The sequence below is a fragment of the Ochotona curzoniae genome, unplaced genomic scaffold (assembly GCF_017591425.1).
Source record: "Ochotona curzoniae isolate NIBS_2020 unplaced genomic scaffold, NIBS_Ocur_1.0 contig_883, whole genome shotgun sequence".
Classification (NCBI taxonomy): domain Eukaryota; kingdom Metazoa; phylum Chordata; class Mammalia; order Lagomorpha; family Ochotonidae; genus Ochotona; species Ochotona curzoniae.
Genome location: NW_024466599.1, coordinates 36,614,052 through 36,631,162, shown reverse-complemented (window position 1 = coordinate 36,631,162; position 17,111 = coordinate 36,614,052). Strand labels below are relative to the sequence as shown.

Below are 17,111 nucleotides of genomic sequence, written 5' to 3'. Positions count from 1 at the left end.
TAAAAGCAAGCAATCTTAAAGTTTAATGTATGCATTTTCATCTCACTAGTAATTACAGGTTAAAAAAAAAAAAAAGATATCCTTGAGGTCAGGGTTGTGGTATAGCGCTAAAGCCAGCCTCCTGTAGCTTCAACATTGCATTCAGGTGCTGCTCCACGTCCTAGCTGCTCCATTTCTGATCCAGCTTCCTACTAATGTGTCTGGGAAAGCAGCAGAAGATAGTCCAAGTGCTTAGGCCCCTGAAACCAAGGGAAGGTCTGGAAGAAGTTCCAGGCCCAAGGCTTTGGATTGGCCCAGATCTAGCCATTGTGGTCATTTTGGGAGTGAGACAGTGGATGGAAAATCTGTTACTCCTTCTCTCTGTTCCTTTGCCTTTCAAATAAATAAATAAATCTTAAACATAAAATTTTGAAAAATGTAGTCTTAAAAAAATTGTATCCTTCACCTGTAATTCAGAAAAACCCATCTCCCATCTGACAGAGGAAAATGCCTACCGCAGTCTGAGTGGGCCTTAACTTCAACCACTCACTACCTGAAAGAAATCTGCTTATTTGGCACAATAAAAGCATTTATGTTACTCAAAAAACATTTTCTCACCATTACAAATACAATTCTTTTTAAACTGAAAATTTTAATTTTCCCTCCAATAATTTAAATGAAAAACAAAGTTATAAGTTAAGGTATATAAGGGAGTTTGATATATAATATTGTAATATACAAATAAATCCTTTGATTCAGAAAAACAAACAAAAAACACCCCACACAAAATAGCATCAATATATTGTACCTGAGCATGGCTAAATCACATTAGCCACACAAAAGCTTTAACAATTATTAAGCTCTTATTTTCTTTAAAAAAAAAATAGGTTGATCCATTTTCAAGCATTATTAAAAGTTATGACTGATGCAATTCAAGGCAACAAATTCTAGGCAAAATTTGAAAGAGATATTTAAAACTATAAATTCAACTTTCTTATAGCAGTTTCAAATGGCAGTAAGGAAAAGAGGAAATATGCTTACTTAAACCCCTGCTGGTTCCATGCCTGGCCATACATCCCATACGCAGGTACTTGCCAGCCATTAGGCATATACTGGCCAATCTGTTGCGCATTTCCATACCACTGGCCCCACTGGCCATAAGCTTGTGGATATCCAATCTGATTCTGCTATTAAATAAAAGGACAATAGATCTTTCAGTATTCATTGGAATTGTTGGTATATACAGTCTCACTAACACTCATTGCAATTAAACTGACAGGATAAACAAGAGTTTAGTAAATAACTGCTAAAAAAGAGGACAAGTGAGGTATTATTTCTTGTGGACTCTAATGATGCTCAGAATGGCAGAGTCTTTAAAAATACTTATTTTCATTGGACAGTCAGATATACAGAGAGAAGGAGTGACAGAGAAAGATCTTCCACCTGCTGATTCACTCCCCCCATGGCATCAATGGCTGGAGCAGAGCAGAAGGCTGCTGCAGGGCCAAGACGCCAGCCACTGAGCGGCAGCTTCTGTAAAGCGTCAGGTAATGACATGGTAGTAAAGATTTAACTGGGCACATTTCTCTGGTAAACTGCTTATAAAGATTACTTATTCCTCATCCCTCTCAACTGTGTGAACAAAATTAAAACAAAATTAGAAAATGCTTGAAGTCCCAAGAAAGGAAAAATTACTTATTCCTATATACAGGTTAAGTTAAGAAACCTGTACTTTGGGATTTTCTTACTCCCATTTTGGAGTTCTATTTACAAACTCTCAATAAAAATCTTGGTGGGATCAAATCTGAGCCACTACCGCTGCCTGGGAAAACAAAAGGCAGCTGCATCTCGGAGAAAATGCCATGACTATATGTTTATTTGAAGCTTTATTATTATTTTTTTCTGTTTCAAGTCAAACATACTTGCAAGTCCTTCAAATACTATGTGAATAAATTTAACAAATATCGAAAAGACCTAACTTCCTGGCAGGTTTGCCATAGTATTTTTTTTTTTTTTTAGATTTATTTTATTTTTATTGGAAAGGCGGATATACATAGAGGAGAGACAGAGAGGAAGATCTTCCATCTGATGATTCACTCCCAAAGTGAGCGCAACGCGCGGGTGCAGGGTCCCAAACTTTTGGGCCGTCCTCAACTGCTTTCACGGGCCACAAGCGGGGAGCTGGATGGGAAGAGGGGCCGCAGGGATTAGAACCAGCGCCCATATGGGATCCCGGGCGTGCAAGGCGAGGACCCTAACCACTGCGCCACCCCGCCGGGCCCTTGCCATAGTATTTTAAAATCCACTGTAAGAGCATGAAGCAACTGAGATAGTCACGCTCCTCATGTCCCCATTGACATCCATGATCGGGCTCGGAGGCTTGGCCTAGCAACTCAAGTCCTCGCCTTGAATGTGCTGAGATCCTATATGAGTGCCGGATCTAGTCCCGGCAGCTCCACTTCCCATCCAGCTCCCTGCTTGAGGCCTGGGAAAGCAGTCGAGAACAGCCCAAAGCTTTGGGATCCTGCACCCGTGTGGGAGACCTGGAGGAGGTTCCTGACTCCTGGCTCCGGATTGGCACAAAACCGGCCGTTGAGCTCACCTGGGGAGTGAATCATCGGATGGAACATCTTCCTCTCTGTCTCTCCTCCTCTCTGTATATCTGACTTTGTAATAAAAAGAAATAAATTAAAAAAAAAATCCATGATCACCACTTTGGAACTATAATATATAATACATGAATGAAGAACCCTTATATATTATCACTTGAACTAAGAATCAGAAAAGGATTATTAATAAACCTTATATTAAAATAATTTCAGGGGATCAGACTCAACCAGCTAGTTCTCCCTCTGTAACCACTGACATCCCATATGGGCGCTCGTTCATGTCCTGGCTGCTCCACTTCCCATCCAACTCCCTGCGTGTGGCCTGGGAAAGCAGTGGGACCTTGCACCCACAGGAAGACCCAGAAGAGGATCCTGGCTCCTGGCTTTGGATCACTCAGCTCTGGTTCTGGTGGCTATTTGGGGAGTGAACCAGTGGAAGAAGATCTCTCTCTCTCTCTCTCGGTTTCTCCTTCTCTCTGTAATCTGCCTTTCAAATAAAAATAAGTAAGTTTTTAAAAATAATCTCAATATCATCCCAGCAATCCCCTTCCCATAAAGACCTTCTCACCTGTTGCACAGGATTTACTACGTCAAGAGTTTCTTTGCCCCAGTAGCATTTCACAACATGACCTTCAATGGAGGTACCATTAACAGAAACAATTGCATGTGCTGCACTTTCATGGGAGTTGAACCTATTGAAAACAAAAGAGCATTTATGAATAAAATTTATTTTTGAAAATCTAAGTAAGCCTGAGATAAAACAGGTAGTCTATATATAAGAATCAATACAGAGTGCTGGTGTTCTGGGGAAGCACCTAGGCTATCGCTTGCAATGCTGGCATCACACGTGGCTGCTGTTTTAAACCTGGCTACTCCTCTTCCAATCTAGCCACCTGTTGCTGCACCCGAAAAAGCAGCAGCAGACAGCCCATGCGCACGTATGGAAGACCCTGGATTAAGCCACAGACTCTTGGTTTTTGACCTGGCCCAGCGCTGACTGTTATGGTTATCTGGGGAGTGAAACAGCAGATGGAAGATCTCTTTGCATCCCTCTCTATGTTACTTTCTCAAGTACATAAATAAATAAAATCAATTAAAAGTGAGACATTTTCCTTTTTTTTCTTATTATTATACATAATACAGTTTGGTAGGCATAGTAATTCCTTCCTCCCCTTCTCCTTCATCCCTACCTGAAATGGCATATTTTCTTTGCTATTTTTTGCTCAAAGATCTTACAATTCATTTCTTTTAAATCTTACAATTCTATAGAAACTTTTAAAAAAAGATCTATTTATTTATTTTAAAGATTTATTTCTTTCTGGGCCCAGCATGATAGCCTAGAGGTTAAAGACTTCTCCTTGAATGCGCTGGGATCCCATATGGGTGCCGGTTCTGATCCCAACAGCTCCACTTCCCATCCAGCTCCCTGCTTGTGGCCTGGGAAAGTAGTTGAGGACGGCCCAAAGCCTTGGGACCCTGAACTCATGTGGGAGATCTGGAGGAAGTTCCTAGCTCCTGGCTTTGGATCAGTGTAGCACCAGCCATTGTGGTCACTTGCAATAAAAATAAAATAAAATCTAAAAATAAAATTATTTTTATTGCAAAGTCAGACATACAGAGAGGAGGAGAGACACAAAGGAAGACCTTCCATCCCATGATTCACTCCCCAAGTGACCACAACAGCTGGAGATTTATTTACTTTTATTGGAAAGAGAGATTTTTACAGAGTGAAGGAGAGAGATCTTCCATTCACTGGTTTACTGCCAAAGTAGCGCAATGGTCAGACCTGAACTGATCTGAAGCCAGGAACCAGGAGCTTCTTCCAGGTCTCCTATACAAGTGCAGTCCCAAGGCTTTGGACCATCCTCTGCTGCTTTCCCAGGCCACAATCAGGGAGCTGGAAGGGAAGTGAATCAGCCTGGACATGAACTGGAACCCCTATATGGGATTCTGGTACATGCCAGGCAAGGACTTCAGCTACTAGGCTACAGTACCAGACTAAAACTTGTTTTAAGAGAGCATGTGTCTCACTGTTTTTTTTTTGTTGTTGTTGGAAGGAGTTATAAGAAAAAAAAAAGCTACATATCAGAGAAATGTTCATTTCCTTACATCTATGATGATTTTAAAGGGAATTATAAAATTAAAAATTCAAGTTATTGAGGAGTTGGGGTAGGTAGAGCAATGGCATAGTAAGCTAATCCTCCATCTGTGACAACAGCATCCCATATGCGTGCTAGTTCATGTCCCAGCTGTTCCAGTTCTCATATAGCTCCCTGCTTGTGCCCTAAGAAAGCAGCGGAGGATGATCCAAGTCTTTGAGCCGAGACACCTGTGGGGGAGTCCTAGAAGAAGCTTCCAATCAGCTTAGCTCCAGGCATTTGTGGCCATTTCGGCAGTGAACCAGCAGATGGAAGATCTTTCTCTCAGTCTCTTCCTCTTTCTCTGTAACTATGACTTCCAACTAATATGAAGACATATGTTTTTTAAAAAGTTATTTTGGGAAAAAAAATTGTTTTGGGGAAAGAAAAAGAAGAAGAAACATTAGCCCTACCGAATAAATGAGTATCCTTTATCTGGAAAGACTCGTATTTCCATTATTTGTCCAAATGGTGAAAAAGTCTGACGCATTAGTTGTTCTGTTGGATAAAAAACAAGAATGAAAGAAACCACATGAAATACATATATAGACTTCACATGTTAAGGTTCTCTGTTTACAAAATGCCTTCCAGATGCCATCCAATAGAACTGTCATACCTGTTAGCCCAGAAGTAACACCTCCACAGTAGACTGTGCAGTTGCTTGGGCTAGACTGGCTTACAACCTCATCATATGATAACTGTTTGGCATTTGCTGGGGAGAGAAAAAGTTTTCTAGTTTTAATGCATTAAGTAAAATGTCCAGAAAGAGAAAAAAGGCATCGACTATACTACTTTAAATAAGAATAATATTTACTGTCATCAGAATCTATATATAACACATAGTACATTTGGGTTCAAGAGCAACCCTCCCCCAAAAATGTCTAAAACATCACCCAATATTCTCTACTTAACAGGAGACTTGACATTAGAAATAATATAATTACAAAAATGAAAACTAAGTACATTTTTGAACAGTAGTCTTGATTTGCTTCTCATCTATTTTGCATCAAGTCTCCGGGAACAGCTCTAACATTTAAAATCTAGTGTATTTTTCTCCACAATTCCACATTTCCTGTTCTTCTCCAATACACCTACACTCATATGTACTCTTTGGAGCTGGAGGCTTTCGGGTTGCCCAGTTAGTTCTGATTTGTCTTCCACCAAGCCACTGGCCACCCATCTGTTGAATGGCATTTTCAGCATCCTGTTCCAAACATCAGAAAGGACAAAAAAGCCATCATCAGTTGGTGTTTGGAGAATTTTCAGCAGTAGCAGAAATCTCATGTTTTTCATAAGTGAAAATGCCTTATAAGACAGCTTTCCCAAAATGCAGTGGTTACTTACCTTTTCTTTAAAAAAAAAAACAATTTTTTTTTTAATTTATCTGAAAGGTAAAGTTAAGAGAATGAGATTTAGAATCTTCCATAGCTGGTTCAGTTTTCAGACTGCCTCAACAGTTAGGGTTTGCTCAAGCTGAGGTCAGGAGCTTCTTCTGGGTCTCCATGTGAGCGGCAGGAGCTCAAGCATGTGGGCAATGCCCTGCTGCTTTCCCTGGTGTATTAGCGGGGAGCTGGACAAGAAGTGCAGCAGCTAGGAGTGGAACTGGCAGCTATAAGAGATCCCACTGTTGCAGGTAGAGGGAGGCTTAACATGCCATGCCAAAAATGCTGATTGTTTCCTTTTTAAAAACAATTTTTATTTATTTATTTTCATTTAATATGAAGCGACAAGAGAAAGATGGGAAGAATGTTCTATCCACTGTTTCACTCCTTAGAAACGCCTATAACAACAGCCCGGCATGCGTAGGTTAAAACCAAGAGGCCAGAGCTCAGTCTGGATTTCCTGTGTGCAGCAAGGACTCCCATGTCTAAGCCATTGCTGTTGCTTGCCAGAATGTGCATTAATAGAAAGGCAGACCCGAAGCAGAATCGCTGGGACTGGAAGTCAACACTTGATATGGAATGTCAGAATCCCAACAGTGACTTAACAAATGAATGAAGACATCTTTATTTTATTTGGATAGCAGACTCTGGGAATGCCAATCATGTGAAAAACTCATGAGCCCAAAAGCCCTAATGAAGTGGCTTTCATAAAGTTCATGAAGGAGCTAAAGTTGTGGCTTAATGGATTAAGCTATTTTCCGCAATGTCAGCATCCCCATATGGCTGCTGGTTTTAGTCCCATCTTCACTTTCAACCTAGTTTCCTGCTAATGTGCCTGGGAAGGTAACAGAAGATGAAGTCCTGGGCCACTGCACCCATGTGGGAGACAAGAATGAAACTCCTGCTTTCAGCCTGACCTAGCCTGGTTGTTGTGGCCATTGGGGGAGTGAACCGGTGCATGGAAGATTTTCTCTCTCTCTCTCTCTCTCTCTCTCTCTCTCTCTCTCTCTCTCCTTTTCTTCTCTCTGTAACTCTACCTTTCAAATAAATAAAACAAAATAAAAAAAAAGTTCATGAAACAACTCAGACTGTTAGGAATGAAAATGTTATTTTACACAATTCACCAAAGTTATTAGTGATTGTTTTTGGCTTCTCATTCATTCATAAATCCTGGCCCATGGCCATGGTGTAGACACCAGCTTAAGGAGGGGATACACCGTAAAGAAGCACACTGCTACACAGGGGTCAACTGTTTTTCGATCAACGAAGCAATGATGAATTGTGTTCAGCCCCATAACTGAAACAAAATGCTGAGGCGGGGAACACGGGCATGAGGACATATTTGGATAGCAGAAATAGGGAAGTTCTTTCTGAAATGACATTTGAGCTGAGAATGAGAGGCACAGAAGCTACCCAATCCAAAACTATGGGAAACAAAGTTCCAGAAGATGAACAAGCATTGCAGAGTGTGTCAAGGCAAGAAAAGCGTTTGGTATACATCTGAGGAGTGTGAAAGAACAGTTTTAGTGGAATCTAGAGGGCAAAAAGGAAGAATGCCAAAGAATGCAATGGGAAGATATTAAGGAAGACTGTCATCGTCTTCAGAATGGGTGCAGGCCAGCCAGGTTAAGCAGTTTCACCAGCTGGCAAGTGCCAAAACTGGAAGTAAGTCAAGTCAGCCTGGACCTCAGTGCCCCTGGCACTGATCCAGGACCGGGAGCATGCATGGCACGAGAACTGCAGGCACTCCTCTGCTAGGCAGTATCTATCGCTGGTGAGCATGAGAATGAGGATAGGGGGTGGGCCAGGCTGGACAAGGCAGTTGTACCTGTCAGCGTGCATGTGGGCTGGGGGCTGGCTAGGATTAGACAGCCGCAGCACTCATGAATGTGATGATAACCAGATGAGTTGTGGGCTGGGCAGGCCTAGGCTGAAGCAGAAGCTGGCATATGCAAAAACGGGCTAGAGGTAGGCCATGGGGGGTGCCCCCAGATAAGCCGCAGCACCCACTGGTATACGTGAGCAGATCTGCGATAGGCTGGCTGGGTCGAGGCCCCAACACCTGTCCATTCATGTAAGATATGGGGCTGAGATGGAACTAACGAGGCAGCTACATTGTCTGGTGAAAGTGACAGACCTGGTTGGCACACAAAATAGTCACGTCTGGGGTCTGGCGCGGTGGCGCAGTGGTTAAGGTCCTCGCCTTGCATGCCCGGGATCCCATATGGGCGCCAGTTCTATCCCGGCAGCCCCGCTTCCCTTCCAGCTCCCTGCCTGTGGCCCGTGAAAGCAGTCGAGGATGGCCCAAAGCTTTGGGACCCTGCACCCACGTGGGAGACCCGGAAGAGGCTCCTGGCTTCGGATCGGCATAGCATCGGCCTTTGAGCTCACTTGGGGAGTGAATCATCGACGGAAGATCTTCCTCTCTGTCTCTCCTCTCTGTATATCCGCCTTTCCAATAAAAACATAATAAAAATAAATCTATAAAAAAAAAAAAGAGTCAAGTCTGATGTCACCCAAGCAAGGTTTCTTGGGGGAACTCTCCAACTAGATCACTGGACTCAGATCCTGGCCACAGAAAAAAAATCACAGGATGAATGGGCTGTCCTTGGAGTGCATGTATCAGGATCGGGCCTCTTCCTCAGTTGCTGATGCCCATGCAGTGAACAGCATGCCCAGATGCACACAGAGCACAGGATGGCCAGCCCACTTAGGCCAGCCAGGAACGTAGAGTACCTCATCAGAGGATGGAAAGCTGAACAGGTTGGACAATTCTTCTGGCCAAGCTAGCAGCATATTCCTGACTTAGTGGGTATACTAGGGCGAGTCGGTCAACCAACAGACCTTGAGAAAGTTTTCTCAACCCTGGAGCAACGAAGCCAAAAACATCTCAAAACTATCAAAATTACTGAAGTAATACCCTCTAAACGCCATTCCCCATTCTTGGGTCTCTAAGGCGTCATCAAATGACCGTCCTCCATCCTGGGTGCTGATGGAGTTTGACAGCAAAGAGCAGCCCTCTCCCCTTCTTCCCCTGTGGGACACTGGAGGAAAAAAATATTCAACATTTATCTCACTCAACTTCCTCCATAGCTTGACCCTGCCCAACCTAATCAGAGGCCCACATAAGCATGTACCCCTCTCAACTATGTAAACAATATTTAAAAAAATAATAAAAATAAGAGGTTACAGTCTAATTCATATCTATTTAGTGCTAAAAAGAAAATGGTTTTGGAATGTGGGTAGTAAAAAGAAGGCTCTTCATGAGATTGCTGTAATATTCCAGACAAAGAAAACGTTACAAGCCAGTCTAGGAGCAGTGCAGCAGAAGACAAAACCTAAAGTAAGAGCCAACAGAACCGGGGATCTGTGAGTGGGAGGAGGGCACAGTAAACAGCCCGAGAGTTATCAGAAATAACTCTAATAAATATGTATTTAATCTTGAGCTTCATTTTTTTTAAGATTTAGTTATTTTTATTGAAAAGGCAGAGTTATAGAGAAAAGCAGAGAAAGATCTTCTATCTGCTGCTTCACTCCTCAACTGGCCACAATGCCAGAGTAAGGCAATCTGAAGCCAGGAGCTTCTTCCAGTCTCCCATGCAGGGGTAGAGTTCCATGGCTTTGGGCCATGCTCGACTGCTTTCCCAGGACACTGGCAGAGAGCTGGATGAGAAGTGGAGCAGCTGAGACATAAACTGGCACCCCTATGGGATGCCGGCACTTTGAGCTGGAGGTTTTAGCTAATTGAACCAACTGATGCCAGCCCCCCAATATCGAGTTTTACATAGTAGAAGTCTATATTACATAACCATTTTAAGTATTTATTTATTTTGAAAAGCAGAGTTAGAGAGAGAGAGGGACAGATACTATTAGAGGTCTCCCATCCTCTGGTTCGATCTTCCCATGGACACAAAGGTCAGGCCAGGCTGGCCTGGCTGGGCTGGCTATCCAGAGTCAGGAGCTTCTTCTGGATCTTCTCTGTGGGTGGCAGGGAGCCAAGAGCTTGGTCCACTTTCTGTCACTCGCCCAGCCCATTTTCAGAAAGCAGGATCAGAAGTGGAACATCAGGAGCTTAAACTGGCATTCACATGGAATGTTAGCATCTTATGTGGTGGCTTAACCTGCCTCACCAGAAAACTTTAAATGGATAAAAGGGTTCCGAGTCCAGTCAAAACTCCCAACCTACTAACCAAGTGGCACTAAAAGCCTTGTAAAAACCTGCCAATCAAAACAAAGCAAAACAACAAACAAACAAAACAAAACAAAAAACATCTGCCAATCAATTCTCTAAGGAACTCAAACTGTGATTATAAAACTATTTTATAGGTTATTTTTCTACTTTTCTGAAAAAACTATACTGTTTAATAACAGCAGAGAAGATCCAACTTCCCATATAGGATGCTGGGTTTTTGTGGTCCCAACTAGAGACCATTATGCTCAGTGAAATGAATCAATCACAAAAGAACAAATACCATATACTCTCTCTTATATAAGGAAGCCAACATGGAAAGTTTAACTCCAATAGTCCAATCCATACTGTTTTTGATTGTTTGTTTGCTTTTTTGGCTGTATCCCATGTATTTTGATGTTTTTATTTCAGTTTGGTTCCTTCCCAATAATCTCTTTTCTCTAGTCGAATTCATCACGTGCTCATGAATTATTCGATAGCATCATTTTTCCCAAGAGACTTCTGTGTTTCCTTTTTGTCACTCATGTGTTGGTTACTCAGTGGCACGTTATTTTTTCAAGGTGCTGTAATTTGTTGTTGATGTTGTTGTTGTTGTTGATGCGGCTGTTCTAACTCATACTGGTTGTTGACCTTGTTTCATGGCTTCTCACTTATGTAATGTATAGTGATGGCGTACTGGAGTCTATCATACACAGATTTGGGGCATGGAACATGCATCCCTGCTTCCAGACAAAAGATGGATTCCCAATGAAACTGTTGGACATGTGTGGACAATGGGATGCTGGAATGTCTGACATTGCCTGTACCAACGATGTCGGGGTACCCTTAAATAAGAGACTGATAGAATTATGATTCCTTATGAAGGACTACACTATTGTAACAAAATGAGAAAATATGACGGAGGGGGTGAGAGTTTGGGGGGGAATCCCAGTCTATACAAAAATGTACCACATAATTCAAAATAAAAAAAAAAAGATGCTGGGGTTATAGGATACATCCTTACCTGCTGTATCACAATGGTGGCACCTGTTCTACCTTTCAAATAAACAAGCATTTTTCAAAAAGTACAATATAGGAGCCAGTGTTGTGGTATAGCATGTAAAACCACCACCTGATACATCAGCATCCCATATGGGTACTGGTTTGTGTCCAGGCTGCTTCAGTTTTAATCCAGCTCTCTATTTATATCCAGCAGAGGAGAGGTCACATGCTTGGGCCCCAACACCCACCCGGCAGACCTGGAAGAAGCTCCAGGCTCCTGGTTTTGGTATGAACCAGTCTCAGCCGCTGTGGCTATTTGGGGAATGAGGCAGGGGATGGAAGATAGCTCTGTCCCTCCATCTCTTGCTGGAACTGATTTTCAATTAAATAAATCCCTAAAGAAAAAAAAAGTAGCAAGAAGCTTTCTTCTCTAAATTCCATCTGTCTAGTTCTTGTGATCTATACCACCAAACAGGAAATGCTATCCAGGGTTCTTGTTTAGCTCTTTCAGAGAAACATATACTCCTAATAATTTCTCTCTTCCTTCATACACAAACTAACCCTTTACCTAACAATACACAGTAGAAATCTTTCCATAATTAGTACTGCACTATTCTTTTATCCAGTAGGAACCAGAAATTTCAAGCCAATGCAAACTAGTGTTCATAAATCCTCAAAGAACTAAAAGACAAAAATGAGAAACTTTCAAAACATTAAAAAGTTCCCACCGGAGAGTTTCAGTACCTACTTTTAAATTAATATGGAACTATAAAAGGAAATGATGAATTATATCCACAAATAGGATCATCAACAACCACCTTTGGTGAATAATTTAAGCATTTCTATTTTCTATAGTCTGAAAATTAGCACCTTGCACATATCAGATGCTAAGAAACAAATGTTGAATAAATAACCAAATAAGAATCCCCCAGGATGGGTGCCAACTCTCAGTGACACGAGCAAAGGGCAGATGAAAGGAAGGCGACAAATGAACTCAGCTTCCATTCTTGACTCTTCCAGCACTACACAGGCGCTTCTGATTGAGCTCACCCATTTGTTGAAAAAGGAGACAAAGCCATATCCCTTAGATTTTCCTGTTGTCATGTCTTTTACCACTCGGGCGTCTCTGAAAACAGAAACAATCACAAGCTTATTTAGGTTTGTAAATTGTCTTCTGGATATAAAACAGAATTTCAAACAACTCATTTCATGTTCCTTCACCTTCATTAAAGTGAGCCTTTAATGAAAATTCACCCTTTTTATTCTATCAAACTTATCATTTATCAGCAAATGAGGCTTAATTTTATAAACATGCAAATCATTAACTTCCTAAATATATGTATGTTGTACTGAAAGTGCCTCCCACTTCAAATGTTTTTTAAAGCTTTAAAGAATAAGCATGGTAAAAGCAGCTATTCAAATGAATTATCCCATATAAGGGTCATAGTCACATTAAATAAATGGCTTTCTTTAACCATGCAATTTACAATTTGAGATTTGATATCATGAGTACTCCACCTAAGTACTAAAAACAAAATAGATAACTGAAAACTAAAAAGATTTAAAAAGGCATATATTTCCTAAACTGATTATTTCATTTTCTCATATCAGTTTTATATTCCCTTTTTTGGACTAGGGTAAATTTTGAGAACTTGACATTTTCAAGTTAAATCATTGGAGATAAATTCTAGCACACACTATAGTTTTAAACTATACAAGAAAAGATTTTACATGGAATTTCTTAACAGCATTCATTTATATTAAGATTGATTGCAAACTACAAGATATAAAAGCAAAATTTTAAAAAGTCAGAAAGTAAAAAAGCACGCCAACATTTATCCACTGTGAACCGTAGCTTGTAGTTAGCCAGGGCAATTCTGTCCATTCTTCAGAGACACTCTGCAAAATAACCAGAGCCCTATTATTTGAGATTGAGTTAAAAACGCAGCCATGTCAGCTAAAACTCCATACCTCAAAAAATTGGACTGAAATTTTGCTTCATAGGCAATCTGTTTTTAAGTTATCCAGCTATGTTACAATGCTTGTTCCCTCAGGACACATGAATAAGAACAGCCACTTTTACAACAAAAGTCAAAAAGCCATGCAATGTAAATTTCATATTAATTGGATTATATACAAACACATTTTAGATCAATTTAGGAGTGATTTATTAAGTGTTCAGGTCAAAATGACAAAGAGGTGGTGGGAAAAAGGAAAACTAATGTAAATCACTTTCAGTATGTAAAGACACTCCAGTTATCTGTATGGTACACATGCATTTAATTTGGTGATGGATTCGGTCTACCAACAGTTACTACAGCACTCTAAACTCAAGCAATAGAAAAGATTTATAGGTGTAAATGAGGGAAAGCATATTTGTACACTAAATATCTTAATATATCATCATTTATTTTATACCTTCCACAAATCAAACACTTTTCTAGGAATTTTCTAAGAAAGTAACTGAGTATCCCAAGAATCCTCCATCCCCTAGATTAACACAACACCTTTAAGAACATCAACAGAAATATGCTACTAACTGCCAAATGGTTCTCTTAAATACTGGAAAGCTAATACTATGCAGAGCCTAAAGCTCAAACATTACAAGAGGAGTCTTTTAAAACTTACTGGAAAATGTGTATAATGAAAAAATTATAAATGAACTTCAAACATATTTTGCAGTTAAAAAAAAAAGTATCTTTAAGTTCTACTTTTCTGTAAACTCTTAAAAGTCCTCTTGTACAGTAACTGAAAATACCTAAAGGCTTTACAAAGAAAACCAGTGTGTGTAACAATGGGGGACAATCAGAAAATCTACAGACTACAAACACGACATCAACAGATGTTGCAGAGACTACTAATCCACAACTAAAAAGTCATGGAACTCCTAACATCTGACAGATTTACTTAAAACTCAGCAATGCTGAAATGATCTTGTTTAATCCCAAACTAAAGTCCCATGTTTCCAAAAAGATACTTCAAAAAAAAAGAGATACTTTCAAGTATTTACTAAAATTGCCACTTAATCTGCACACACTGTGACTACTCTGAAAACAGGATGAAATTTATGATTCTTCACACCACAATAAAAACATCCAAAAATCTGAACAGAGATTTATAGAGCCTTTGAGAGGCCGAAATTTAATGCTCCCCTTGTCAGGTATTTTCTTTTTTCTTTCTTTCCTTCTTTCTTTTTTTTCGTTTGTTTGGTTGGTTTAATTTTGAATTGTCAGGTTATTTTCTTAAAAGAAAGTTCACCACTGTTAAGATTTTAGAACAGTAAAAACACTCCAACATTTAAAACTTTACTCTCCTAATCAGTTATCAAATATAAAAAAAAATGTCATATACCTGATCTACTTGTAAACAGTAATTTTGTGAATGCCTTCTAAGTTGGCCATTCTTTAGTCACAACACATTGTCATTCTCTTACCAATGGACTACAGCCCCAAGATCCCTTCCCAATGCTAAGGACTTTCACCTTCCAGCATCCTCTCCTTCTCATCCCTCCTGCCTGTTCCAACCAAACCATAGCTGGCCATTTCATTTTACTACTCTACTAGCTGGAACAATAACAAAGCAACCAGAAACCCTAAAAATTTTTTTTCTAAATTCAACGCTTACTGCTAGGAATTTTAAGCAACTTCTTGTTCTTACTTCAATATGGTGTGCTTCCAAAATATTAAAGTTCAACTATGATGAGTGGTATCTTGGTGAGATAGTTAAAATGGGCCTAAAATGTATGATTAATAACAAATGCAAGCAAGACAGTGCTTCACAAAAAATACTATAAGACACTAGTATTTTGTTAACAGTTAAAAATGAGAGATGGGTTGGATACCTAAAAAAATAACACGAACTGATTTCTAACAGGTTGAATTGTTATGTTCTTTTTGTTAAACTACATTGACACAAAATGCATAGTATAAGTGCCCACCTGATCTAAATTCCTTAGTCATAGCCCCAGTTTACCAGATTACCACTAAATTAGCAAGAAATTTATGCAAGAAACGGGAATTACTTAATGCAAAATTTGTCTCTTAAAAGCTAATACTACTTTTAAAAGCATTACAAATGCCTAAGTGGACCAAAGATCTATTAATCAATAAAAAAATAATTTTTGGACCTGAACTTCTCAAGTGATTTCTAAACATAATACATCCAAGTGTTAAAATCAGTGTACAAAATTAACAATAAAATTATTTTCAAATTACATATGATTATTTTTTTAACTAAAAACATTTTATTTTTTGTTACTTACGATATTCTTCCAAATGGGGCGAAAGCAGCTTTTATATCTTCAGTTGTAATTTCTGGGCTGAGATCACCAACAAAGACATGGAAATGATCTTATAAGGAGAAGGAAGGGGAAGTGAAAAGAAAAATAAAACTTTAGAATTTAAGTATTAAAACAACTTATGGTTTATAATGAAGTATAAATAAAACACTAGCCTATATCTATATAAATTATCAATGAATTTTAACACAACGAATCAAGTAGCAAATAGAAAAGAATCTCCTAAAACTATTTCTATATCTAGCTGGAACTGACACTTAATATTGCTGGTGATAAGTCGATCTTTACAATGGCCTAAGAACTAAGAATAAACAAACTTCAGTTCCACACACAAAATAATGTAATAATTACCATTCTAATAGTAGCTTACTTTTTTTCAGTTCACCACTATAGTAACACTTCATAATTTAAAATAAAATAGTGGTGTTGTGGGTTATACAGACTATATTTGCCTCAGTTAAGACAATTTACTGAAGCTAAACATGAGACACACTTAGTAACCACAGTTTGCGAAGAACAATCAAAGAAATACCTTGCATTGCAACAGTTTGATGTTAAAGTATTTGACAGTTTTCTCAAAAGCCAACAGTTTTGGTTGCCCAGACATTACACCATTCAGTTATGAGAATCCATGTGCAAGTGAACTAAGACTGAAGGCAACAGAATGAAAACAGTAATCCCTTCACTTTATGTCAAAACCGTCAAAAAGCAATGGAGAGAAATAACCGTCCCATATTGCAAGTTTTAAAAAGAGACAATTCTTGTAAAAATGGAAAACGATTGGATCAACACTTTAAAATAGACACATATATATCAGTTTTTGACAAAGTGTATTTGGAAAGTTACCCCTTTCTGGCAGAACTTAAACAACACATTTGCTGCTCTTAGGGAGACAGTCTCAGGAGTAATTCAAGCCCTTGGAAGATCTGGATATGAAGCCCAGATGGAGATCTCAAGGAGGCAGGGTATCTTGCCCTTTAGATGGTAAAAGTATTTCTAAGGCATCAACTGCTACCGAAGGCACAGCACTTGAACTAGTACCAAAGCAGTGGACAAGCCACATTTGCTCAACACTGGGCAGAAGGGCGAAATGCTGCCAAGACAAATAGAAACATTACCACTTCCCTCTCCCTCCCCGCAACATCAACACAAACATGTCAGGTGGTTAGTGAATGCCCTTTCAAGATATTTCATTTTATGTTTAAGAAGATACAATTACCTTGTGAACGCTGTGTGCTGACAACGGTACTACCTGATGACAAAGATTAGATTTGTTCTTAAATTTATTAACACAAACACATTCAATCATATCTTAGGATAACGATCAAAACATTACTGCAAATATGTATGATGTTTATATGCTTTACAGTAAAACTAATGAGTATAATAAAAACAAATGTCCAGACAGTATAAAGTATACTTACTGCTTGTATCTTTCTTTTGACTGCTGGGGGTCGTTGCCCAATTCACTTTGACTTCCTAAAAAAATGTTTCTACATTTACACTTTATGCAAATAATGCTCAATATCAGATTTG

At 39.4% G+C, this 17,111-nt stretch overlaps 1 protein-coding gene across 12 annotated transcripts in view; it reads right to left on the bottom strand.

The window, feature by feature from the left end:
• Positions 1-17,111, bottom strand: part of TIA1 (TIA1 cytotoxic granule associated RNA binding protein) — a 39,217-nt gene that overhangs the window by 3,497 nt on the left and 18,609 nt on the right. For 4 of the 12 annotated variants that reach the window (XM_040993259.1, XM_040993260.1, XM_040993262.1 and 1 more), the window contains exons 4-11: positions 17,000-17,054; positions 15,540-15,627; positions 12,329-12,404; positions 5,822-5,930; positions 5,343-5,438; positions 5,140-5,224; positions 3,157-3,280; positions 1,021-1,166 (exon numbers count right to left, since the gene is read on the bottom strand). In XM_040993259.1, the coding sequence (XP_040849193.1) occupies positions 1,021-1,166; positions 3,157-3,280; positions 5,140-5,224; positions 5,343-5,438; positions 5,822-5,930; positions 12,329-12,404; positions 15,540-15,627; positions 17,000-17,054 (779 nt within the window). Of the gene's footprint in view, positions 1-1,020; positions 1,167-3,156; positions 3,281-5,139; positions 5,225-5,342; positions 5,439-5,821; positions 5,931-12,328; positions 12,405-12,888; positions 13,178-15,539; positions 15,628-16,794; positions 16,828-16,999; positions 17,055-17,111 lie in introns of those variants that run through there. The other 8 variants (XM_040993255.1, XM_040993257.1, XM_040993256.1 and 5 more) reach the window with 5 other exon arrangements.